This window comes from Odocoileus virginianus, chromosome 27 (genome assembly GCF_023699985.2).
Source record: "Odocoileus virginianus isolate 20LAN1187 ecotype Illinois chromosome 27, Ovbor_1.2, whole genome shotgun sequence".
Lineage (NCBI taxonomy): Eukaryota > Metazoa > Chordata > Mammalia > Artiodactyla > Cervidae > Odocoileus > Odocoileus virginianus.
This window is the reverse complement of record NC_069700.1, coordinates 28576287-28604236: the sequence shown is the minus strand read 5'-3', so window position 1 is coordinate 28604236 and position 27950 is coordinate 28576287. Positions and strand designations below refer to the sequence as shown.

The window sequence follows — 27950 nt, the reverse complement described above, 5'->3', positions numbered from 1 at the left end:
GGGACGTGGTATTCTAAGACCCTGGACCCTAAGGAGCCAGACCTTCTGTCTTCTCCTCATCGGTATTCACTCTACTAGCCTTGTAGCAAAAAAGAAGACCTTCATGACACCCTAAACCATCAGATAAACATGAAGTCTTGGGTTTACTTGTGAGAGTGTTTAATGACCAATGTCCAGAAGTTGGAAGTATCCTTCCCACCTCCCATGCGTGCATGCGTGCGCGCGCGCACACACACACACATGCACGTGAGCGCTTCCACGGGCCAGAGGAAGAAGGGTAGAGGCAGAGTGGCCTTTTGCCAAAGCAGAGCCAGGAGACTTGGTGGCCAACGGGAGAGTGTGCAGCAAGCTGGGGTAATCCATGCAGACCTCTCCTGAAACTCTCCACCGAGGGTCCTTCTCTCTCATACGTCTCTCAGCTCTGCAACAGACAGGGTTCTCACTCAGCAGCTCTCTGCCCCACCTCTCCAGCCCCCAGCCTCCGGCCCCCACTGTGCTCTCCAAGCTCACCTGTCACAGTCTGGAGCTGGTGACCTGGGTTGTGGCCACAGTCTGATCCACTGGTCTGAGGTGGCCGTTTTTTCTGCCCATGCCAGGCTGCAGCCCAGAGGGCAGTGGCGGCTAGAAGCTTGCTGAGAAAGATGCAGGCCAGAAGGAAGAGGATGGAAGTAGGTGGGAAGGGGCTCTCCTCTTCCGAAAGGCTCCTTGGAGAAACAAAGAGGGCATGTGCGAGGCCATGAGAGGACACACACGCTGGGCTCTGTCCTCAGAGAAGGAAGGGGGAGACCCCAGGAGCTCTGGGGGCTGGGGACACCCCCACCCACCACCATCCCTGGATGAGGCTTTATGGGGTTAGGGTTTATGTAGTCAGGAGACCTGAGTTCCAGGCACAGATATGCCTGCTGAGTGCTTTTAAACAACCACCTCCTCATTGAGTGGTTTTCTGCCTACATGATAGTGTGATGCGTTGTGGTGTGTCTGTGTGTGTGTGCGTGCGTGCACACATGTGCACTTCATGGTTATACAAACAGTGTTTAAACACCAGTACATAGTCAAGAACCAGTCAGAACTGATTCTGGTCCCATCGGGGAAGCAGGGATCTGGGGGTACCAGTTTTGTGCTAAAATATTAATCGTAAAATGTTCATTGTTGCTGAACTGTGGGGATTCTGTCTGAGGGCTGCCAGGGGAAGAGGGGGAAGGCCAGTCATTCAAGAGTCTTGGAGCAGCAGCTATATATAAACTGTTAGGGAAGTTTTGCAATATTTTAACAACTGGTACAGTCACACCAACACACACTGGCTGGCTGGAGGGGTGTTTAGACAAGATCATATACAGATCCCTTTCTGTTCCAGTTGCCTTGGAATCTGTACTTCTGGCACCCGCTGCCCCCCAGCTGCCACCCCATGCCTGGGCTCTGAGGGTGGAGGTCTACCCGGGGATCTTAGCAAAGACTTGTCACCATACCTGGAGATGCTGTGCTCCACCTGGGCATTCTCGAAGCTCTCAGACCCCTCAGGGATCCAGAGATCTCCAGGGTCCTGGTAATCACGGGGGTCTGTGGGAGACAGAGCCTGTGAGCTGCTAGTCCCCTTCTTGAAGCCACAGTGGAGAGAACCCCTCTGGGTGGGGTGAAGCCCTCTGGGACCTCACCCTGTGTGGATGAAGTTGTTAACGTCTCTGAGCCTCAGTTTCCTCACCTGTAGAATGGAGCAATTAGGAACCCCTTCTTAATAATAGTGTTGCAGGAATCAGTGAGAACATCCTGTGTCATGCCCATCACCTCATAGGAGCTCAGTGACTGCAGCCCCCACGCTCCCATCACACAGGGTCTTTGGGAGGAGCAAATGAGACGATAGGTGTTTCTGAAGGTCTGGTGTGGACTGTCAAGCTGGCTGTACCAGCTACAGATTATTGTTGTTGTTGTTATTCTTTTCCTGCTATATCTGTGGGAGTCGGCTGAGCCTTAGACTCTGATAGGATTGCAGTGTTTCCTTGCCATCTACTCCCATGGAGGTGCGGTTTGGGGTCTAAGGCAGATGGTCTCACCTACCCTCCCCATCTTAGACAAATTTTCGACCTTCATTTCCATGATAAGGAGCCATGTTAGGGGGAGGAGTTGGACAAAAAGAGTGTCAGAAAAGGGATCTGTAACCTCAGATTTGTTCTCCTTTGGGACAAAGGAGACACAGAAGGCTTTCCTGGCGGGCACCACCTGTGCAAGCTCAGGGGTGAGCTTGTCTCACCTACTTAAACCGGGAATGACGATCCCAAGCAGTTAGAGGCAGGAGACTGGGGTGAGGGCTGTCACTGACCCAAGCACTGTAAAACTGTCATTTGTTTCTCATGGGAGCCATACGGGGTCAGTGGCACAGACTCCATCACCACAATTTAAAGATGGGGAAGAGGAGGCCCAGAGAGGAGAAGCAGTTGCCCGGGGCCACAGCCGTGTTCCTTTCTGGGGCTGTTTTTCCGTACCAAGTTGGTGCTTAATCTACATCGGTAAGTGCATTGTGTGGCTGGGTGAGAGAATGAGTGAATGTCCTCCTACTCCTCAAGGACCGCCTCAGTGCTCACATCCCACAGGATGCCAGATGGATAAAGCCATTTGCGGGGTGGGGGGAGCAGGACCACAGCTAGCTCCTAAGTGTCTGTGTAAATTAGAGGACTGTACCCTTCCCGCAAGCGATGCAGTCCTCCACCGGGGGCGCAGCCTGGAGCAGGGCGCAGAGCTGGGTGGTGACCCCCTCTGCAGTCAGCGATCTGCACAGCCAGCCACAGTGGCCCTCAGTTGGGCAGGGGGACAAAATCCACACTGTGGGATCTCCAGGGCCCCCAAAAGCCCCGAGGGTGGTCGGTCCTGTGCTCAGAGCCCCAACATCAGGGCGGGGTGCAGCCAGCCACCCACTCACCAGCCAGCACCTCCACCAAGATCTTCCTGAGGGTGTCAGCCTCACTGCCGTGGAGGCTCTGGCACTGGTAGAGGCCAGCGTCGTGGGCTTGAAGATTCCGCAGCGTGATGGTGAGTGTGCCCCCCAGGGCGTCATCCATGATGGCGGTGCTCCCGTTGCGCCTCTTCAGGAAGGACAGCAGCCACGAGGGGTGGGTGCTGACCACGTGCTGGCACAGACCTTCTTCACCCAGCTGGCGGCACCAGGCTTTGCGTCTCCCCCAGTGCTTCAAGGAGTTGTAGGGGCAGGAGACCCGCAGGGACCGGCCCATCGTGCCCTGGAACACCGTGGTGTTGTGCGCTCCGGACAGCTCTGGGGACAAGACGTTCATTCACTGTACCAAGCGTTTATTGAACACCTACTATGTTCACTGAACAGAAGAGGCTGAAATCATGCCCTTAAGGAACTCAGGTCTTTACACAAGTTGGGAGAAGGTGGCACAGCCCAAGTATGTGTCTATAGGAAATGAGGAAACCAGGAAACCTGGGTCCTGGGTCTGGCTTTATCACCACTGGACTTGTTGGACCTCTTAGAGAAGTAATTGACCCTCTCTGAGCCTATTTCCAGAACCATTTGGTCTTGAAGTTCCCGCTGGTCCTAGTCCACATGTGTTCTTCCTGTTACATGGAATCTTGCCCTCGTCTCTCCTCCTCCATCCCAAGAGAGCAAGGCCAGTGGCCTCTCAGGCCTGGGGCTGGTCCCACAGCAGGCTGAACATTCCCTGCCCATGCCCGCCATGCTTGCTAACTCTGCAGCTGCCCACGCCAGTACCAGCCCCACATTCTTCTCTTCGTGACCTTTAGCTTCCAGCTTCCCTATTTCTGTGGCTTTGTTCCCCTTTCAGGAGGGATACATCTCAAAGCTATTTTGGGGGAGACATGAGGCTGCTATTTTAGGGGCCCTCCTTGGGGTGGGGGAGCACCAGTCTGATGCCAAGGGCAGGGGCTGAAAAGGAATCACCTAGCACCCTCTGCCTCAGCCACATGGTGACAGAAACTTGCCAATAAGATTAGGGAGCTGGTGGCCTCTCTTTTGGAACCAGAGAGTCTTGATAAGCAATACCCCCCATACAACCCCATCCATCTGCCTCCAGACAGACCAACATACCCCCCACTTTCCCTGCTCCACCTCCAGCTAAGAAACTCCAGTTTCACTGGAACATTGTCTCCTCTCACCCACGTGTGACTTTTCCTCTGCGGGGAGCAAAAGGCATCCCCCAATGAGAAAAGGCTTTCATGTGCAAAATTCTGGGGTGCTCATCCCTGCAGCTCAATCACAGAATCTTCAGCCCCAGGGCTAAGGACAGGAGGACCTTCAGAGCCCAGGAAGGGCACCCCAAAGATGCAGATTCCCAGTGCTGGGTTCTTTTCTCCCTCCCACCCTGCCTCTCCTCTGGGGCTAGATTTATGCTTAAGTGGTTCAAAATTTTAGAGGCTCTTACCAATGTTCCCCAAACTTCCCCCAACTACTAGCTAGTGCCTGAGATGCCATCAGAACTCCTTCCCTTTCTAGGTGTCTGAATCCACCAGCCTCTGATGCCTCCACCTGCATGAAAAGCTGATACTGGGGAAGGGAGGGAAAGCATGGAGAATACGAGGCACAGTAGGAAGCGGGGGTACAGGACATGCGGAAGATTTCAGCCTTCTTCAGAGTGTGGCTCAGTGCTCCCCACCCACATACTTGCCACATACTCAAGGAAGGGGAGGGAGAGTCGGCAGCGAAGGAGGGACTCCTACCTGTGACAGCGAGCAGGATGAGCAGTCCGACAGGCTCCATGTCACCCTTCCTTTGTGGAGGACAGATGCAGGGTGCCTTGTGCAAGATCTCGTCCTTTCGAGAGGGTCAGGCTCCCCAGACACTGCCCACAGGAACTGGCTCCTGAAGGTTGAGCAATCGTCGGGACTGGGATCTGGCTTCATGACTCAGGGAGGGGGAGCAGGGCGGGGGAGGTGAAGACAGGAGAGGAGGAGACACGGCTGCAGCCCAGCAGTGGGGTGCTGTGGATCCCAGACCCCCGAGAGGGCAGCCCACTGTCCAGCCTGGACCCGCCTTCTCATTGGCTGAGAAGATTATCCTTTCTCCACTCAGTTGCCTTAGTATCTTTCTGGAAAGTCACTTGACATGTAGGTCTACTTCTTGACTGTCCATTCTGTTCCATTGATCTATGTGTTGATCCTTTCACCAGTTACACCCCATCTTGACTACTCACTGGGGCTTTGCTTTTTTTATTGAAGTACAATTGCTTTACAAGGTTGTGTTTCTGCTGTACTAACAAAGAGAATCAGCTGTATGTATACATACATCCCTGCCCTCCCACCCTCCCCCAATCCCACCCTCTAGGTCATCACAGAGCACTGAGCTGGGCGCCCCGTGCTACACACAGCTTCCCACTGGCGGTCTGTTTTACACAGGGCAGTGTACGTATGTCAGTGCTACTTTCCCCATTCGTTCCACCCTCTCCTCTCTCATAGTCCACATGTCTGTTCTCTACGTTTGTCTCTATCCCTGCCCTGCAAATAGCTTCATCAGTACCATTTTTCTAGATTCCATACATATGCGTTAATATGCAATATTTGTTTCTCTCTTTCTGACACTTCACTCCGTATGACAGATTCTAGGTCCATCCACGTCACTACAAATGACTCAATTTCATTCCTTTTTATGGCTGAGTAATATTCCATTATGTATATATGCCACATCTTCTTTATCCATTCATCTGTCAATGCACATTCAGGTTGCTTCCATGTCCTGGCTACTGTAAGGAGTGCTGCTTTGAACACTGGGGTGCTTTTTAAATTATGTGTCTTGAATTATGATTTTCTCAGGGTACATGCCCTAGTGGGATTGCTGGATCATATTCATTGTTAACTTTATAACAAGTCTTAAATTCAGGTGATGTAATCTGACTACACTGTTCCTTCTCAAAATGGTTTTAGCTGCTTTAGTAACTTTGCTTTGGAATGTATATTTTAGAATCTGCCTGTCAATTTCTACACCCTACACTCTCCCCAAAGCCCGTCAGGCTTTTGATGGGATTTCATTGACTCTATAGCTTAATTTGGGGGGAACTAGACATCTTAAAGGACTTCCCTGGTGGCTCAGTGATAAAGAATCCATCCAACTGTGATACAGGAGATGCAGGTTCAATCCCTGGGTCGGGAAGATACCCTGGAGAAGGAAATGGCTACCCACTCCAGTATTATTGCCCCCAAAATCACATGGACAGAGGAGCCTGACAGGCTACAATGCATGGGGTTGCAAAAGAGTCAGACATGACTTAGCGACTAAACAACAGATATCTTAACACTACTGAGTCTTTCAATCCATGGACACACTTTAGCTCATCATGTATTTACTTCTTCTATGGCTTCTGTCACCAATGTTTTATGGTTTTCAGCATACAAATCTTTTACATATTTTGTTAAATTTCTCTCTGGCCCATGATTTTGGTGCTATTTTAAGTGTTTCTAGCTTCCTATATCTTAGGCCAAAACAGAACTCTGAAATCCCATCAATCTTTACCTTACTTCCAGTCCCATTTATGCTCTGTTCTGACCTCTTCTTCTCGCATCCTTCCTACCTGAGAAAAGGGTATGATTTTTATTCCTCTAAGCCTCATAGCAAAGGACAGGCACCAAGAAATCTTTGCCAATTCATGTGTATGAATTCACAGCATGTGCAAACTCTCTTCTCTAAGCTTGTGCTGATTTGTAGTTCAATCCCCTGATTCTCATATCTGAGCACAGGAACATTCTACATGACCCCACTTCCAAGCACAGAATCCTTCCTACCATTTGCTAAATCTGCATTCCAAGATACCCGCAACCTCACACTTGGGCACAGATATCTCCCCCTCTAATACATCATTCTGTCTGAATGCCATCATTCTCTGATTATTGTTGTTATTCAGCTGCTCAGTCATGTCTGACTCTTTGTGATCCCACAGACTACAGCACACCAGGCTTCTCTGTCCTTCACCATCTCCCGAAGCTTGCTCAAACTCATGTTCATTGAGTCACTGACGCCATCCACCATGTCATCCTGTCATCCCCTTCTCCTCCTGCCTTCAGTCTTTCCCAGCATCAGAATCTTTTCTAATGATTCAGCTCTTCACATCAGGTGGCCAAAGTATTGGAGTTTCAGCTTCAGCATCAGTCCTTCCAATGAATATTCAGGATTTATTTCCTTTAGAATTGACTGGCTTGATCTCCTTGCAGTCCAAGGGACTCTCAAGAGTCTTCTCCACCACCACAGTTCAAAAGCATCAATCCTTCGATGCTCAGCTTTCTTTATGGTCCAACTCTCACATCCATACAACTACTGGAAAAACCATAGTTTTGACTAGATGGACTTTTGTTGGCAAAGTGATGTCTCTGTTTTTTAATACACTGTCTAGGTTTGTCATAGCTTTTCTTCCAAGGAGCAAGCATCTTTTAATTTCATGGCTGCAGTCACCATCTGCAGTGATTTTGGAGCCTAAAAAAATAAAGTCTCTCACTGCTTCCATTGTTCCCCCATCTATTTGCCATGAAGTGATAGGACCAGATGCTATGAGCTTAGTTTTCTGAATGTTGAATTTTAAGCCAGCTTTTTTACTCTCCTCTTTAACTTTCATCAAGAGGCTCTTCAGTTCCTCTTCATTTTCTGCCATAAGGGTGTTATCATCTGCATATCTGAGGTTATTAATATTTCTCCTGGAAATCTTAATTCCAGCTTGTACTTCATCAAACCTGACATTTCACATGATGTACTCTGCATAGAAGTTAAATAAGCAGGATGACATAGACAGCCTTGACATACTCCTTTCCCAATTTGGAACCAGTCCGTTGTTCCATGTCCAGTTCTAACTGTTGCTTCTTGACCTGCATACAGATTTCGCAGGAGGCAGGTAAGGTGGTTTGTTATTCCCAACTCTTTAAGAATTTTCCACAGTTTGTTGTGATCCACACAGTCAAAGGCTTTGGCATAGTCAATGAAGCAGAAGTAGAAGTTTTTCTGGAATTCCCTTGCTTTTTCTATGACCCAATTGATGTTGGCAATTTGATCTCTGATTCTTCTGCCTTTTCTAAATCCAGCTTGTACATCTGCAAGTTCTCAGTTCACATACTGTTAAAGCCTGGCATCGAGAATTTTGAGCATTTCTTTACTAGCGTGTGAAATGAGTGCAATTGTGCAGTAGTTTGAAAATTCTTTGGCATTGCCCTTCTTTGGGATTGGAATCAAAACTGACCTTTTCCAGTCCTGTGGCCACTGCTGAATTTTCCATGTTTGTTAACATACTGAGTGCAGCACTTTAACAGTATCATCTTTTAAGATTTGACATAACTCAGCTGGAATTCCATCAGTTCCACTAGCTTTGTTTGTAGTGATGCTTCCTAAGGCCCACTTGACTTCCCACTCCAAGATGTCTGGCTCTAGGTGAGTGATCACACCATTGTGGTTATCTGGGTCATGAGGATCTTTTTTGTATAGTTCTTCTGTGTATTTTTGCCACCTCTCCTAAATATCTTCTGCTTCTGTTAAGTCCATACGATTTCTGTCCTTTATTGTTCCCATCTTTGCATGAAATGTTCCCTTGGTATCTAATATTCTTGAAGAGACTTTGAAGACTTGAAGAGTCTTTCCAATTCTATTGTTTTCCTCTATTTCTTTTCATTGTTTACTTAGGAAGGCTTTCTTAACTCTCCTATTCTTTGGAACTCTGCATTCAGATGGGTGTATCTTTCCTTTTCTCCCTTGCCTCTGGCTTCTCTTCTTTTGTCAGCTATTTGTAAGGCCTCCTCAGACAGCCATTTTGCCTTTTTGCATTTCTTTTTCTTGGGGATGGTTTTGATTACCCCCTCCTGTACAATGTCATGAATCTCTGTCCATAGTTCTTCAGGCACTCTATCAGATCTAATCCCTTCACTTTATTTGTTACTTCCACTATGTAATCATAAGGGATTTGATTTAGGTCATACCTGAATGGACTAGTGGTTTTCCCTACTTTCTTCATTTTAAGTCTGAATTTTGCAATAAGAAGTTCATCATGATCTGAGCCATAGTCAGCTCCTGGTCTTGTTTTTGCGGACTGTATAGAGCTTCTCCACCTTCTGCTACAAAGAATATAATCAACATGATTTCAGTATTGACCATCTGGTGATTTCCATGTGTTGAGTCATCTCTTGGGTTGTTGGAAAAGTGTATTTGCTATGACCAGTTCATTCTCTTGACAAAACTCTGTTAGCCTTTCCCCTGCTTCATTTTGTACTCCAATGCCAAACTTGCCTGTTACTTCAGGTATCTCTTGACTTCCTGCTTTTGCATTCCAGTCGCCTATGATAAAAAGTACATCTTTTTTGGGTGTTAATTCTAGAAGGTCTTGTAGGTCTTCACAGAACCAGTCAACTTCAGCTTCTTTGGCATTAGTGGTTGGGGGGATAGACTTGAATTACTGTGACATTGAATGGTTTGCCTGGGAAATGAACAGAGATCATTCTGTCATTTTTTAGATTGCACCCAAGTACTGCATTTCGGACTCTTGTGTTGACTATGAGTGCTACTCCATTTCTTCTAAGAGATTCTTGCCCACGGTAGTAGATATAATGGTCATCTGAATTAAATTCACCCGTTCTGGTCCATTTTAGTTCACTGATTCCTAAAATGTCAATGTTTACTCTTGCCATCACCCGTGTGACCACTTCCAATTTACCTTGATTCATGGACCTAACATTCCAGGTTCCTAGGCAATATTGTTCTTTACAGCCTCAGACTTTACTTTCACCAGTGGACACATCCACAGCTCGGTGTCGTTTCTGCTTTGGCTCAGCCTCTTCATTCTTTCTGGGGCTATTTCTCCACTCTTCTCCAGTAGCCGTATTGGGCACCTGTTGACCTGGGGAGTTAGTCTTTCAGTGTCCTATCTTTTTGCCTTTTCATACTGTTCATGGGGCTCTCAAGGCAAGAATGATGAAGTGGTTTGCCATTCCCTTCTCCAGTGGACCACGTTTTTTCTGAACTCTCCACCATGACCCATCCGTCCTGGGTGGCCCTACACAGCACAGCTCATAGTTTCACTGAGTTAGACAAGGTTGTCATCCATGTTATCAGTTTGCTTAGTTTTCTGTGATTGTGGTTTTCATTCTGTCTGCCCTCTGAAGGATGAGAATAAGAGGTTTGTGGAAGCTTCCTGGTGGGAGGGACTGGCTGTGGGTAAAACTGGGTCTTGCTCTGGTGGTCAAGGCCATACTCAATACATCTTTAATCCAATTTTCTGCTGATGGGTGGAGCTGTGTTCCCTCCCTGTAGTTTGGCCTTAATGGAGGTAGTGGTGACCTCCTTCGAAAGGACTTATATGAGCATGCTTCAGCTCCCAGCACCGTTGTAGTCAGTGGCCCTGATCCCGTGGCAGGCCACTGTTTGACCCGTGCCTCTGCTGGAGACTCCTGGGCCCTCACAGGCAAGTCTGGCTCAGCCTGTTGTAAGGTCATTGCTCCTTTCTCCTGGGTCCTAGTACAAACAAGGTTTTGTCTGTGCCCTCCAAGAGTCCATTTCACTGGGGGTCCTCAGTCCTTTTGTTGGATCCCCAGGTTGGGAAATCTGTTGTGGGTCCTAGAACTTTTGCAACAGTGATTGCATGCATGCATTTATTCACTTGACATGTATATGCTGGAGAACGCAGGTCTCTTAAAGCCTCGGGGTTCCTGGATACAATGGTGACATTGCTGAGGGAAGCCCTAGAACCAGAAGCATGACTTGGGGGAACTGATGTCTAACTTTGACTGAGACTTCACAGCTGCTGGGCCATCGTTTTCAAAATGCATGGAGGTGGGGGGTGGTCCTAAGATGGTGGAGGAATAGGATGGGGAGACCACTTTCTCCTGGTGGAGAAATTCATTGAAAGAACATTTGAACGCTGAGCAAATTCCACAAAACAACTTCTGAATGCTGGCAGAGGATATCAGGCACCCAGAAAGGCAGCCCATTGTCTTCAAAAGGAGGTAGGACGAAAGATAAAAGATAAAAAGAGAGACAAAAGAGGTAGGGGCAGAGATCCATCCTGGGATGGGAGTTTTAAAAGAGGAGAAGTTTCCAAACACCAGGAAACAGTCTCACTGGCGGGTCTGTGGGGGGTTTTGGAGTCTCAGAGGGCAACATAACTGGGAGGAAAAATAAACAAATAAAACTGACAAATTACGTGCCTAACGGCAACTCCCAGCGCTCACATCCACTACCAGCAAGGGGAATTGAACAGAGAGGCACGGGCTGCATTGCTTAGGGTAAGGACCAGGCCTGAATGCCCTGAAGGCAATCTGAGGGACCTAACGTGAGACAGCAACCCAGACTGTGGGATAGCCGGGGAGAGAGAGGCAAATAAGAGAGGGAGAGAGAGAGAGAACTATTCCGCAAAAAACCCTAACCTAAGGCACTGCCAGGCCCGCTCACAGAACAAAGGACTGAGCGAATACCAGAGGACAGCTGCGGACCGGCCCATCCCCTGCCGGAGACAGGGAGGCAGGACGGGGGCAGCCAGCGCTGGAAAGGAGCAATCTCGGCTCCAGAGAGGCATCCTCTACCAAACTGCAAGCAGGCTCCCAGTCGCTAACCAGGACTTCTTGGGATTCTGGACGGGTGACATCCGCTGGGAGGGTTGCAGCCAGAGATCAGTTCCCCAGAGGAGACACGCGGCAAACCTGAGACCGGCGCGCCCGCTGCCACCCAGGAAACAGAGCGGCTGGGATGGGGGAGGTGATAAGACGCACCCCCCGCCTGGGGAGACTGCGCTCGCCAAGCACCTGGTCACCAGAGCTGCTCGGACCTGGGAAGGGCACAAAACGCAGGCCCAACCGAGACTGCGCCTTTGTGGAGTACCTGAGAACCTGAACCTGAGCGGCCCGCCTCAGACAGTTCCCCGGCAGAGCAACCTAGAGTCTGAGAAGTGTAGACCGTGAAAGCACACACGCCGTGAGTAGGGGCAAACCCAGTGTGGCCGAGACACTGGGAGCACTCCCCACACACGCCATTGCTCCGGACTCTCCCCACGGCGCGACAGAACAAGGAGCCTAAATAAGTGACCACCTTCGCCCCCTTGTGTCAGGGCAGAAATTAGACACTGAAGAGACCAGCAAACAGAAGAAGCTGAAATAAACAGAGGGAACCGCTTTGGAAGTGACAGGTGCAACAGATTAAAACCTTGTAGTTAGCACCGACTACATTAGAAGGGGCCCATAGATCTTGAGAAGTATAAGCTGGATCAAGGAACTATCTGAAACTGAACTGACCCCACACTGCCCGCAACAGCTCCAGAAAAAAATTCCTAGATATATTTTTACTATTACAATTTTAAAATTTTTTAAAAATTTTAAGTCCTCTATTACTCCTTTAATTTTCATTTTTATAACGTACTATTACCTTGCAAAAAAAAAAAGACCCTATTTTTAAAGCAAACTTCATATATATATTTTATAATTTTTGTGACTTTGTTTTTTTTTTTTAATATTGTATTTTTGAGAGTCTAACCTCTACTCTAGATTTTTAATCTTTGCTTTTTGGTATTTGTTATCAATTTTGTACCTTTAGGAAACCAATCTTCAGCACCCATTTTTACTTGGGAGTGTGATTACTGGCTTGATTGCTCTCTCCCCCTTTTGACGCTCATTTTTCTCCACCAGGTCGCCTCTATCTCCTCCCTCCCTCTTCTCTTCTCTACCCAACTCTGTGAATCTCTTTGTGGAGAACACTTAAGGAACTGATTACTGGCTGAATCTGTCTCTCTCCTTTTGATTCCCCCTTTTCTCCTCCTGGTCACTACTGTCTCCTTCCTCTCTCTTCTCTTCTCTGTGTAACTCCATGAATCTCTCTGAGGGGTCCAGACTGTGGAGAGCACATAGGGAAGTGATTACTGACTAGCTTGCTCTCTCCCCTTTTGATTCCCCCTCTTCTCCTCCTGGTCACCTCTATCTCCCTCCCCCCTCTTCTCTTCTCCGTGTAACTCTATGAACCTCTCCAGGTGTCCCTCACTGTGGAGAAGCTTTTCATCACTAACCTAGATGTTTTATCATTGATGCTGTATAGCATGGAGAAGTCTTGAGGCTACTGTAAGAATAAGACAGAAAACCAGAGGCAGGAGGCTTAAGTCTAAAACCTGAGAACATCAGAAAACTCCTGACTCCAGGGTACATTAATCGATACGAGCTCATCCAAAAGTCTCCATACCTACACTGAAACCAAGCACCACCCAAGAGCCAACAAGTTCCAGAGCAAGACGTACCACACAAATTCTCCAGCAATGCAGGAACATAGCCCTGAGCTTCAATATACAGGGTGCCCAAAGTCACACCAAACCCATAGACATTTCAAAACTCACTACTGGACACTTCATTGCACTCCAGAGAGAAGAAATCCAGCTCCACCCACCAGAACACCGATGCAAGCTTCCCTAACCAGGAAACCTTGACAAGCCACCCGTACAACCCCACCCACAGCGAGGAACCTCCACAATAAAGAGGAACCACAAACTGCCAGAATACAGAAAGGCCACCCCAAACAATCTAAACAAGATGAAAAGGCAGAGAAATACTCAGCAGGTAAAGGAACATAATAAATGCTGACCAAACCAAACAAAAGAGGAGATAGGGAGTCTAACTGAAAAAGAATTCAGAGTAATGATAGTAAAAATGATCCAAAATCTTGAAAACAAAATGGAGTTACAGATAAATAGCCTGGAGACAAGGACTGAGAAGATGCAAGAAATATTTAACAAGGACCTAGAAGAAATTTTTTAAAAAGTCAATCAATAATGAACAATGCAATAAATGAGATCAAAAACACTCTGGAGGGAACCAACAGTAGAATAATGAAGGCAGAAGATAGGATAAGTGAGGGAGAAGATAGAATGGTAGAAACAAATGAAGCAGAGAGGAAAAAAGAATAAAGAATTAAAAGAAATGAGGACAACCTCAGAGACCTCTGGGACAATGTTAAATGCTCCAACATTCGAATCATAGGAGTCCCAGAAGAAGAAGACAAAAAGAAAGGCCATGAGAAAATACTTGAAATAATGGTTGAAAACTTCCCTAAAATGGGGAAGGAAATAGTCACCCAAATCCAAGAAACCCAGAGAGTCCCAAACAGGATAAATCCAAAGCAAAACACCCCAAGACACATATTAATCAAATTAACAAAGATCAAACACAAAGAACAAATATTAAAAGTAGCAAGGGAAAAATAACAAATAACACATAAGAGGATTCCCATAAGGATAACAGCTGATCTTTCAATAGAAACTTCAGGCCAGAAGGGAATGGCAGGACATACTTAAAGTGATGAAAGAGAAAAACCTACAACCCAGATTACTGTACCCAGCAAGGATCTCATTCAAATATGAAGGAGAAATCAAAAGCTTTACAGACAAGCAAAAGCTCAGAGAATTCAGCACCACCAAACGAGCTCTTCAACAAGTGCTAAAGGATCTTCTCTAGACAGGAAACACAGAAAGAGTGTATAAACTCAAACCCAAAACAACAAAGTAGATGGCAACAGGATCATCAGTTCAGTTCAGTTCAGTTCAGTCGCTCAATCATGTCCGACTCTTTGTGACCCCATGAATTGCAGCATGCCAGGCCTCCCTGTCCATCACCAACTCCCAGAGTTTACTCAAACTCATGTCCATCGAGTTGGTGATGCCATCCAGCCATCTCATACTTATCAATAATTACCTTAAATGTAAATGGGTTGAATGCCCCAACCAAAAGACAAACACTGGCTGAATGGATACAAAAACAAGACCCCTATATGTGTTGTCCATAAGAGACCCACCTCAAAACAAGGGACACACACAGACTGAAAGTGAAGGGCTGGAAAAAGATATGTCCATGCAAATAAAGACCAAAAGAAAGCAGGAGTAACAATACTCACACCAGATAAAATAGACTTTAAAATAAAAGCTGTGAAAAGAGACAAAGAAGAACACTACATAATGATCAAAGGATAAATCCAAGAAGAAGATATAGCAATTATAGATATATATGCACCCAATATAAGCACCTCAATACATAAGGCAAAAGCTAACAAGTTTGAAAGGGGAAATTATCAATAACACAATAATAGTGGGAGACTTTAATACCCCACTCACACCTATGGATGGATCAACTAAACAGAAAATTAACAAGGAAACACAAACTTTAAATTATACAATGGACCAGTTAGACCTGATTTATATCTATAAGACATTTCACCCCAAAACAATGAATTTCACCTTTTTCTCAAGTGCAAATGGAAGCTTCTCCAGGATAGATCACATCCTGGGCCATAAATCTAGCCTTGGTAAATTCGAAAAAATTGAAATCATTCCAAGCATCTTTTCTGATCACAATGCAGTGAGATTAGATGTCAGTTACAGGAGAAAAACTATTAAAAATTCCAACATATGGAGGCTGAACAACACGCTTCTGAATAACCAACAAATTACAGAAGAAATAAAAAAAGAAATCAAAATATGAATAGAAATGAGTGAAAATGAAAACACAACAACCCAAAACTTACGGAACACTGTAAAATCAATGCTAAGGGGAAGGTTCATAGCAATACAGGCTTACCTCAAGAAATAAGAAAAAAGTCAAATAAATAACCTAACTCTATACCTAAAGCAACTAGAAAAGAAAGAAATGAAGAAACCCAGGATTAGCAGAAGGAAAGAAATCTTTAAAAGTAGGGCAGAAATAAATGCAAAAGGAACAAAAGAGACCATAGCAAAACTCAACAAAGCTAAAAGCTGGTTCTTTGAGAAGATAAATAAAATTGACAAACCATTAACCAGACTCATCAAGAAACAAAGGGAGAAGAATCAAATCAACAAAATTAGAAATGAAAATGGAGAAATCACAACAGACAACACAGAAATGCAAAGGATCATAAGAGACTACTATCAGCAACTATATGCCAATAAACGGGACAACTTGGAAGATATGGACAAATTCTTAGAAAAATATAACTTTCCAAAACTGAACCAGGAAGAAATAGAAAATCTTAACAGACCCATCACAAGCATGGAAATCAAACTGTAATCAGAAATCTTCCAGCAAACAAAAGCCCAGGACCAGATGGCTTCATAGCTGAATTCTACCAAAAATGTAGAGAAGAGCTAACACCTATCCTACTCAAAATCTTCCAGAAAATTGCAGAGAAAGGTAAACTTCCAAACTCATTCTATGAGGCCACCATCACCCTAATACCAAAACCAAAGATGCCACAAAAAAAGAAAACTACAGGCCAATATCACTGATGAACATAGATGCAAAAATCCTTAACAAAATTCTAGCAAACAGAATCCAACAACATATTCAAAAGATCATACATCATGACCAAGTGGGCTTTATCCTAGGGATGTGAGGATTCTTCAATATCTGCAAATCAATCAATGTAATACACCACATTAACAAATTGAAAGATAAAAACCACATGATTATCTAAATAGATGCAGAGAAAGCCTTTGACAAAATTCAACATGCATTTATGATAAAAACCCTCCAGAAAGCAGGAATAGAATGAACATACCTCAACACAATAAAAGCTATATATGACAAATCCACAGCAAACATTATCCTCAATGGTGAAAAATTGAAAGCATTTCCCCTAAAGTCAGGAACAAGACAAGGGTGCCCACTCTCACTACTACTATTCAACATAGTTTTGGAAGTGTTGGCCAGAGCAATCAGAGCAGAAAAAAAAAATAAAAGGAATTCAGATTGGAAAAGAAGAAGTAGAACTCTCACTGTTTGCAGATGACATGATCCTCTACATAGAAAACCCTAAAGATTTCACCAGAAAATTACTAGAGCTAATCAATGAATTTAGTAAAGTTGCAGGATATAAAATTAACACACAGAAATCCCTTGCATTCCTATACACTAACAATGAGAAAACAGAAAGTGAAATTAAGGAAACAATTCCATTCACCATTGCAATGAAAAGAATAAAATACTTGGGAATATATCTACCTAAATAAACAAAAGAGTTATATATAGAAAACTATAAAACACTCGTGAAAGAAATCAAAGAGGACACAAATAGATGGAGAAATATACCATGTTCAAGGATTGGAAGAATCAATAAAGTGAAAATGAGTATACTACCCAAAAAATCTATAGATTCAATGCAATGCCTATCAAGCTACCAATGGTATTTTTCACAGAACTAGAACAAATCATTTCACAATTTGAATGGAAATACAAAATGGAAATACAAAAAATCTCAAATAGCCAAAGCAATCTTGAGAAAGAAGAATAGAACTGGAGGAATCAACCTGCTTGACTTCAGGCTATACTACAAAGCCACAGTCATCAAGAAAGTATGGTACTGGCACAAAGACAGAAATATAGATCAATGGAACAGAATAGAAAGCCCAGAGATAAATCTACGCACCTATGGACACCTTATCTTTGACAAAGGAGGCAAGAATATACAATGGAAAAAAGACAACCTCTTTAACAAGTGGTTCTGGGAAAACTGGTCAACCACTTGTAAAAGAATGAAACTAGAACACTTTCTAACACCATACACAAAAATAAATTCAAAATGGATTAAAGATCTAAACATAAGACCAGAAACTATAAAACTCCTAGAGGAAAACATAGGCAAAACACTCTCTGACATAAATCACAGCAGGATCCTCTATGACCCACCTCCCAGAGTAATGGAAATAAAAGCAAAAATAAACAAATGGGACCTAATTAAACTTAAAAGCTTTTGCACAATGAAGGAAACTATAAGCAAGGTGAAAAGACAGCCTTCAGAATGGGAGAAAATAAGAGCAAATGAAGCAACTGACAAAGAATTAATCTCCAAAATATACAAGCAACTCCTGCAGCTGAATTCCAGAAAAATAAATGACCCAATCAAAAAATAGGCCAAAGAACTAAACAGATATTTCTTCAAAGAAGACATACAGATGGCTAACAAACACAAGAAAAGATGCTCAACATCACTCATTATCAGAGAAATGCAAATCAAAACCACAATGAGGTACCATCTCACACTGGTCAGAATGGCTGCTATCCAAAAGTCTACAAACAATAAATGCTGGAGAGGGTGTGGAGAAAAGGGAACCCTCTTACACTGTTGGTGGGAATGCAAAGTAGTACAGCCACTATGGAGAACAGTGTGGAGATTCCTTAAAAAACTGGAAATAGAACTGCCATATGACCCAGCAATCCCACTGCTGGGCATACACACTGAAGAAACCAGAATTGAAAGAGACACATGCACCCCAATGTTCATCACTGCACTGTTTACAATAGCCAGGACATGGAAGCAACCTAGCTGCCCATCAGCAGATGAATGGATAAGAAAGCTGTGGTACATATACACAATGGAATATTACTCAGCCATTAAAAAGAATATATTTGAATCAGTTCTAATGAGGTGGATGAAACTGGAGCCTATTATACAGAGTTAAATAAGCCAGAAAGAAAGACACCAATACAGTATACTAATGCATATATATGGAATTTAGAAAGATGGTAATGATAACCCTCATGTGAGACAGCAAAAGAGACGTAGATGTATAGAACAGTCTTTTGGACTCTGTAGGAGAAGGCAAAGGTGGGATGACTTGAGAGAATAGCACTGAAACATGTCTATTATCGTATGTGAAACAGATCGCCAGTCCAGGTTCAATGCATGAGACAGGGTGCTCAGGGCTGGTGAACTGGGATGACCCAGAGGGATGGGATGGGGAGGGAGGTGGGAGGAGGTTCAGGATGGGGAACACATGTATACCCATGGCTGATTCATGTCAATGTATGGCAAAACCACTACAATATTGTAAACTAATTAGCCTCCAATTAAAATAAATAAATTTAAAAAAAATTGTAAACAAAACAAAATACATGGAGGTTTTCTAGTAAACTGCTTATAGCAGGTCTCCCAAATCATCACTGTCTTCAAACACTGCTTCTATTCCCTCTCTTTCCCTAGGAATAAATCAGGACCATCATGTGTGAACATCCTCACCCTTTTTCAGATTCTCTGTTACTCTCCTGTCACCACTCTTACCAACCTGGACAGCCAGAGAAGCACCAGAGTCCAGTCAGGACCATGGCCAGCACCCGTCCTAGGCTGGGGAAGGGTGTGGTTGCCAACAGCTGGCGGGGAAACAGGCCTCTCAAACCTGGAACAACTCAAATTCTATCCAGGCATACCAGTAACCCAGTCTGGGAAATCCCCTCCCAGCCCTGCCTGAGAAGTGAGCTTGAGAAAGCGATTGGTGGTACCCACTCCACTCTTGACTGGGACCACCAGCCACTGACATTAGAGCCTATAAGCATCACTGACTGATAAGCAGACATTTAACACTTCCCTTTTTGGTCTTGTTCTGCTTTTACTTGATCTCGCCTTCCTGGGTCCACACCACTTCCTTCCAGCCTCAAATTCTCACATCTGATCCCTCAGACTTGGCCTGCTCCCACCTGTCTCTTTGTATTAATATTTACATTGTCTCTCCCTGCCACTTCTGACTGAGGCAATTCTCCCATTATTAAGATCTCATATTGCTGAGCTAAGGATCTCAACCTCTGTCCGGGGGCCATAGTGATGCAGGACATCAGGTCAAAGGGAAGATCTGGTTGAGAACACAGGAGCTTAGAGGCAAAGACCCATTTGCCTGGTGGGTTTTGCACTGAGCCTGGTGAAAGGCATCTTAGGTGCTGGGAGTCTTACTTGCTGCTTGATTGGATCAGAACTGGACCAGATCTGGCAGGGGTGGAGGAAGATGTCTAGCCTGAATGTGGGGCAGAGTGTGGGAGCTAGAAGCCTGGGTGGGACAGAAACTGAAACTACAGACTAGAGGTTAAGCATACAGGGTCTGCTTCTTACAGTGAGTAGGTCCTGCTCTATTATTTACTAGCTATTGGGCAGGTTTTCTAACTCTCCAGCAGCTTCAATATCTGGGTTTGTAAATGTATATGATCGATTGTGAAGTACTCAAAAAGTAGCTGACATTATTTTCCTCCCTCTTCAATATATTTTTCTCTAAGTTCTTGCTTTCTTCTTCCTGTCTATGTCCATCCCAGATTTCCATTTCCATTTTCCTTTCCAAGATTACCTCTCTCTCTCTCTCTCTCTCTCTCTCTCTCTCTCTCTCTCCTCTCTCTCTCCCTCTCTCTCTCCCTCTCTCTCTGCCCTTGCCAATCCCCAGGAACCTGCTTTCTCACCTATGTCCTGTCTCTTCCATTATCTTCAAACTCTACCAGCCTCCCACCCCCAGAGCCTTTTCCTCCATGATCACATAGACACAGTCTCAACTGTTCTAAAAGGCCCTCATTTGCCTCTGCTTCCTCTTCAATTGCTGCTCTTTAATTATCTTGTATATGTATTTTATTTTTTAAAAAATTTAGAATCGGCTTTGCTGTTCATGCTTTTCAACTGCTTCTTTGACTCTGACCCCTACAAGTCACAGCGGCCTCGTCCCAGTCCTCCCCTTCTTGGCTTTTCTGCTGTCTTTGACATCCTTGAACTCTGGACCACTGGGCCACTGTTCCCTCCTGCCTTCTCCACCAACCCATGTTCTTTCTGTTGAGACCTGCACTGTTCCTAGGAGACTGACCCCTCTGGACTGCGTCACCCAGGATGCCTATTCCTGGGTTAAGTCAAAGGAAGATGTTGGCAGGAGTTTGGACGTCAAGAGAAGAAATAAGTTAGGGTCTTTACTTTCCCCTACTCCCTCCATGTGCTCTGTGGTTTGAAGAGGGTCTGTTTTCCTCTGTAGCAACAGCTCCCATTGGTGGTCCCTCTTCTGTGGCTCTGGTGCTCGCTCAGTTCCAATAACACAATTTCCTCTCCCTGCTCTTTCAAGTCTGGGGGTGTTAACAGCTCCCTGTCTTTCAATGCATCAGGACCCCTTCCCTTATCCTTGACCACTCCTTTGTAAAGAACCTTGTTAAAATGGTTGATGTTGTTTTTGTGGTTTAGTCACTAAGTTGTATCTGCCTCTTTTGTGACCCCTTGGACTGTGGCCCACCAGGCTCCTCTGTCAGCGGGATTTTCCAGGCAAGAATACTGCAGTGAGTTGCCATTTCCTTCTCCAGGGGATCTTCCTAATCCAGGAATCGAACCCATGTCTCCTGCATTGTAGGTGGATTCTTTACTGCTGAGCCCCTGGGAAAGCCCCAAAATGATTGATAATTCAACCATTTTGTGTAAAACCCATCTGTTCATGGCAGGGAACTTGACCTACAAATGCCCTCTCCTTCTTGACATTCCTTTCCTTCCTATAGAAGGGAACAGGAGAGCCTGGAGCATTCTTCTCAGGGGCACGTTCATTTATTCCACAAATATTTTTCAAGCACCTATTATGTGCCAGGGCTTCCCTGGTAGTTCAGTCAGTAAAGAATCTGCCTGCAGTGCAGAAGACCTTGGTTTGACCCCTGGGTCAGGAAGATCCCCTGAAGAAGGAAATGGTAACCCACTCCAGTATTCTTGCCTGGAGAATCCTGTGGACAGAGGTGCCTGGCAAGCTACAGTTCATGGGGTCGCAAGAATCAGACACAATTTAGTGACTAATCACTACCCCATGTGACAAGCACCACGCCAGGTGCTAGGGGCGTGCAGTAAACAAGAGGCAGTGCCTCTTTGTTGCTCAGTGTGGAAGTGACATTGATGCTGTAAATCTGTAGATGTCAAATTCTAGACTGTGAACACCTGGGTTTGGGGAGTGAAAGGAGGCCTTCAAATGAGTCATCTGAGAAAGCCTGAGGCGTATCTGGCCATCTCACTCAGAAACGCAACTGTAGACTTCTGGTCTAAGATCGAGTTGAGAAGTCAGGATGCCTGTCAAGGTAGAAATAAGACCAGGCTTTGACCACAGACCTCTGCCAACTGAAGAGTGGCCTTGCCTTAGTCAGATGCATAATGCCTTAAAAATAAAAGAGAATTATTTGAGAATTGCAGCCTTCCTGAAAAGAAAGGAAAGTTCCCCCACAGAGGGGCTGATTCCCACCTTAGCACCAACTGGACCCCACATGGTGGCACTGTTTCCCTGTAATGTTTTGGCCTGAGCTAGGTCGCAAGGCCTTCCTGCCACACCCAGAGCATGTTGGGCAATCGGGGATCAACAAGGAAATAAATCTTGACACCAGTGTGCATGTAGATCAGCCGTTTCTAACATTATCCAGTCATGAGATGCTTTAAAATCTACTCTCTATTTTGAGACATCTGCCAGAACCCCAGAGTTAAAGTAGAAACAGTAGAGCTAGATTAGATTAGATTAGATTAGATTAGACTAGAAAGGGGCTAGATTAGCATAGAAAGCAAAACTAGTCCTAAAGACAGGTTAGGTGCTATAAAATTTGCTTGTTTCCAAAAAAAATTTTTTTTAGAATTTTAAAAATCTCGATTTAGAAAAAATAATTTGTAAAGACCTAGTATTGAAATTATAAGAATCAAGATTTAACCATGCTTACTAAGTAGATGACATACAGCAAATGATATCAACATTTATTTGGAATACGTCTTGTGTAGTTGAAACATCATAACTTCAAACCACATGCAGTTTTCCCCAGTATCAGCTGCCACATTTAGGTGGGGCCCAGCTTTAAAGGGAAGTTATGCTTATTAACATGAATAGCTGTATAAAATGCATTTAGATTTGTAAAATCTTTTAAAAGCTACATTCAAATAATTTTTACAGGGAAAAATATATTAAAGTTTTCTCTAAAAAGGTAAAAGTGGTCCCTAATCCCACCACTTAAATCACACTAACATTTATTGAGTGCTTACTATGTGTTAGGCATTGTTCTGAACAATTTATATGTTACATCATTATCCATCCAGTTGATAATATTATTGTTCCAGATAACTGAGATCCAGAGAAATTAAACAACATGCATAGGCTCACACAGCTCATATAAGATAAAAGTTAGATTTAGATCAATATAATCTGACTCCCCAGTAGCTCAAATGGTAAAGAATCCGCCTGCAATGCAGGAGACCTGGGTTCAATCCCTGGGTTGGAAAGATCCCCTGGAGAAGCGAATGGTTACCCCCTCCAGTATTCTTGCCTAAAGAATACCATGGACAGAGGAGCCTGGTATGCTTCAGTCCATAGCGCCACAAAGAGTTGGACACAACTGAGTGACTAACACAACACAATCTGTGTTCAGAGTCAATCCTCTTCATTATATTGAGTGGAATTTTCCTCCCCTCCTCTAACCCCATTCTCCAGGAATAATTGTAGTACTATTTTGGTGTATGTTCACCTGATCTTTTTTCTATGATCATTCACAGAGTCAGAATTTCCCTCCCCCACACCCCAAGGAATGACTCATAACTCTGAAAAGTCCAGGCCATATGGGCAGAAGGGGGATATCCTGCCACATTTTGGGGAAGATTACTCAGAACTGCAGATTCATCACTTCTCAAGGTCATTGAATCCCACTGCCAACCAGAGTAGAGGACCCTGGGCAAGATCCCATGAATCACACAGCCTCTTCTGTCATTTCACCTCCTCCTGCTCAGTAGCTCATTTGGGAATGTTTGTTGTTATGACCTTGCTTGCCCTCAGGCACAAGGAGATGTCCGCCTTGCCCACAGGACCTGAGAGTTAGGCTGTGACATGGCTAGAAATGGAGTGGAGGGTTGGAGAGGAGAGGGAGGGTGGTCTGAGGTCTGGTGGGCAAGTCTGTGAGGATAAGGTCTTCCTCCAGGAGGAAGGTGGGGTGATTGCCTGTCACTCATGCCTCCTCCGCCGTCATCAGCCCCCTGAGAACCATCAGGCGGGGTAGAGGAGAAATCAAGCCACAGGTGGAAGTAACCACAGAGTGTTACTCCCCTAGACCCTTGCAGCTTGGAAGGGCTCCCTGCCTGTACTGAAAGATAGAGAAGAGCTGGAGTGGGGAGAAGGAAAAAGAAGGAGCTCTGGTCATGTCCCTGGCACTGAGCCCTTTAAGTCCCTGAACTCATTTTATCCCCACAACAACCCTGTAAAACAGCGGTTCCCAACTGGGGTGGTTGTGTCCACCAAGGTAAATTTGGTGATTCCTGGAGACATTTTTGGTTATCACAACTGTGCAAGTCTGGAGGGTATTTGTGTTATTTGTTATCTAACAGGTAGAGGCCAAGGATGCTGCTAAATATCATACAATGTACAGTCTAGCCCCTCAAAACAAGGAAATGTTCAGAATAATATCCAGATGTCAATGGTGCTAAGGGTAAGAAACCTGGACATTAGGTGGGAATGTTATTGGTCCTATTTTGCTGATGAAAAAACAGTCTCAAAGAGGTGAAGTGACCAGAAGTAAGCCATCCGACTCCATTCCATCCACTGAGAGCCAGGTATCCAGGGGAACATGGTAGTTGGCATCAACAATGAGTGGGAGGAAATGAAGGGCTATGAGAACCAGGGTGAGGCAACAGTAGCTGTCAGTGACAAGGTGGGAGGCACCAGTGTCCTCCTGGTGCTCCCGATGGTGGATAGTGCTGAAACTAGAAGGGTGACTGAGAGGGGAACATCCCTATCTAGCTGCCCCACACTCTAGGACTCCCCACTTCTAGCCCCCAGTCCTGGGCAAGAAGAGTACACACACGTGGCCCTGCAAACACAGGGATCCCTCCTTCCCCCCAACCTGTGTTGTCACCCCTGGATAAATTCCTGCTCTTCCAACAGACCCAGGTGGCATCACCTCCTCTGGGGAGTCCTCCAGGAGATTCCATACCCCTGGCTTTCTCCAACAACCTGGTCCTCCCTTCACTGAGCCTCCACCCAACATGCTTCTAGGATGTCTACATGTATGACATATATCATCATACAGACATGTAAATAATCCTTTATTTACATGTTTGACTTCCTGGTTGGGCTGTGGGCTCCTCCAGCTAAGGATGGGGGTCTCAAAGATTTTGATTCCCCTCCCAGAGCTTAGCCCCATGCCCTCCATGGATAAAAGTGAGTCAAGGCTTAGACAGCGAATGAACCAGCAGCTGATCTGGGTCCTCAGGCTTCCAAGTGAATGAACAGGCTCACACGGGGTGGGAGTCTTGGAAGGTGCCTTTCAAGCCCTGACCAACCCAGAGAACACAGGGGATGCTTTGCAACTCTGAAATTTTTAGGAGGAATATTTGAGGGCCTCGGGCTAGAGATGACCCCAGACTTCCCACTCTGACACATAAGGTTTCTTACTATTAGGGGCAATTTCAGGCTCTATGAGCTCTTGGCTGCTCATCCCCACCCCCAGGGCTTCATGCCTGCCTCGCTACCTGGCTGTCTCCTATCAGTCCAAATTCCTTGACCCCCACCCAGTTACCTGTGACCCATCTTGAGGACAGCCCTTTAGGAGAAGTTGGGGATCAGGGATGCCTGGTAATGGACCAATAAACCAGTCCTGCTCAAGCCTGAGGAAGCTATGTGAATATCACACACTGATGGAGGAGTCCTGTCAGTAGCAACAGAAATGTTCAGAGAAATGTACATGATGGGAAAGCAGAGCCCACCCAAAGTGAGCAGGTCTGCGGTCTGGGGCTAGCGTTTTTAGACTCCTTTCTGGCTCTAACATCTTGTGATTCAGGAAGTCTGAGAGGCACACAAGAGGAGGACAGGAACACACCCTGGGACACACCAGGCAGAGGGTTCTGCGACCAGAGCTCCTGGAAGACTCACAGATTCCACACCAGTGGAATCCCGAGTCCTCTGCCCTGAGATCAGCAAAGTCATGATGAAGGAGCCCAAACTGAGGTCATCCTGACTGGAAGATCGAGGCTCCAGGGAATTATCTAGAGCCTGGGCCAGTGACTAACACAGTACCACTGTGTGCAGAGATCAAATCGCCCTCATCCATTGCATTGTGGAAAAAGCAAGGGAATTCCAGAAAAATATCTACTTCTGCTTCACTGACCACCCTCAAGCCTTTGACTGTGGATCACAGCAAACTGTGGAAAATTCTTAAAGAGTTGGAAATACCAGACCACCTTATCTGCCTCCTAAGAAATCTATCTGCAGGTCAAGAAGCAACAGTTATAACCAGACATGGAACAACGGACTGGTTCAAAATTGAGAAAGGAGTACGTCAAGGCTGTGTATTTTCACCCTGGTTTATTTAAGTTCTGTGCAGAGTACATCATGTGAAATGCCAGACTGGGTGAAGCATAAGCTGGAATCAAGATTGCCAGGAGAAATATCAATAACCTCAGATATGCAGATGACAGCACCCTCATGGCAGAAAGCAAAGAGGAACTAAAAAGTCTCTTGATGAAGGTGAAAGAGGAGTGAAAAAGCTGGCTTAAAACTCAACATTCAAAAAATGAACATCATGGCATCTGATCCCATCACTTCATGGCAAATAGGTGGGGAAACAATGGAAATGTGAGAGACTTTATTTTCTTGGGATCCAAAATCACTGCAAACAGTGACTGTAGCCATGAAATTAAAACTACGCTTGCTTCTTAGAAGAAAAGCTATGACCAACCTAGAGAGCGTATTAAAAAGCAGAGATGTCAAAAATAAAATAAAAAGCAGAGACATCACTTTGCCTACAAAGTTCCATCTTGTCAAAGCTATGGCTTTTCCAGTAGTCATGTATGGATGTGAGAGTTGGACCATAAAAAAGGCTGTGCACTGAAGAACTGATGCTTTCAAAATGTGATGCTGAAGAAGACTCTTGAGAGTCCTTTGGACAGCAAGGAGATCAAACCAGTCAATCCTAAAGGAAATTAACCCTGAATATTCATTGGGAAGACTAATGTTGAAGCTGAAGCTCCAATACTTTGGCCACCTGATGCGAACAGCCAACTCATTAGAAAATACCCTGATGCTACAAAAGATTGAAGGCAAAAGGAGAAGGGGATGATAGAGGACGAGATGGTTGGATGGCATCATCCGCTCCATGGACATGAGTCTGAGCAAACTCTGGGAGATGGTGAAGGACAGGGAAGCCTGGTGTGCTGAAGTCCAAGGGATCACAGAGTCAGACACGAATGAGCAACTGAACAACAACCACAACAATATGCAGATGCTTCCCTGCATGAGTTTCAGCTTTAAGCCTTGCTGGGGTGGGTACCAGCGTCTCACAGAGACTCTCATCCTGCAGTTTATGCTGCAACTCTGGCCTCTGTTCCTGGCAGCCTGAGAATAAACACTCAGGTCAGGAAGCCCCCAGCCACCAATGCAGGGCTGTGAGATGAGGGCCTCCCCCTGCAGAAGCCACCCTCTTCAGGCTTACACAGAACGAGCCCTAGAGCTGACCCCCGCCACGGTGCCTCTGTCCCCTGCCCGCTCCTCCTCAGAGCCTCCTCCACGTCCGTCTCCCTCTCCCCCTGACCTGTTCCCCCTGCCCTCCCTCCTTGCCCCTCACCTGAGCCCAGAGCACCAGCAGGACAGGCGGCAGCCAGTATGTGGCTTCCCAGGCCATGGGCCCTCTTCCTGACTTAGGGTGACGGGAAGGAAGCGAGACAGCGGCAAGCCGCTGGGAAGAGAGAGCCAGAGGTCAGCGGGATTCCGCTCAGCCACCAAAGCCGGCCTGGGAAGTGGCGGCCTGGCGAGGAAGGGGAGGCCTCAGCCTATAGGCTGGATCCTCAGCGGCAGGTGCTACATCTGAGCCTGGATTGAGGCTCCGGGGACTTTGACTCTCTCTGCCCAGCCTCTTCCCCATCACCCTGTCTCCCTGCCTTTCCATATGGGACAGGTTTCTTTTATTTTAACCTTCTTTTTGTTTTTTGCCTGCACCACTCAGATCATGTGGGATCTGAGTTCCTTCTCCCATGATGAAAGTGTAGATTCTTAACCACTGGACCACCAGGGATTGCTTTTGCTTCTGGTTGAGAATGTTATTTATAGCCTGAAATATACATAATAGCCTATTCTGGGCTCTGAGCTTTAAAGGTACAATGCTTTTCCATTCATGCAGAGATAAAAAGTTGCAGAACAGAGAATAACATTTGTCCTATTAGAAGTTTACAGGAACTGGTGGCTTGACCTACTTGAACTACAAAAACAAAAGCATTTTCACCTCCTCCAGGATCTAGCTGGAGGAGATCCAAG

General features: G+C 45.5%; 1 protein-coding gene across 1 annotated transcript; it reads right to left on the bottom strand.

The window, feature by feature from the left end:
• Positions 1-142: 142 nt before the first annotated feature.
• On the bottom strand, positions 143-27907 carry TREM2 (triggering receptor expressed on myeloid cells 2). The gene is made up of 6 exons (XM_070456462.1): positions 27265-27907; positions 4687-4828; positions 2912-3262; positions 1467-1557; positions 511-704; positions 143-421 (listed from the first exon to the last, which is right to left on the bottom strand). The coding sequence occupies exons 2-6, from the start codon at positions 4724-4726 to the stop codon at positions 405-407; spliced, it is 693 nt and encodes a 230-aa protein (XP_070312563.1). The 5' UTR covers positions 4727-4828; positions 27265-27907; the 3' UTR covers positions 143-404.
• Between the last annotated feature and the right edge of the window lie 43 nt (positions 27908-27950).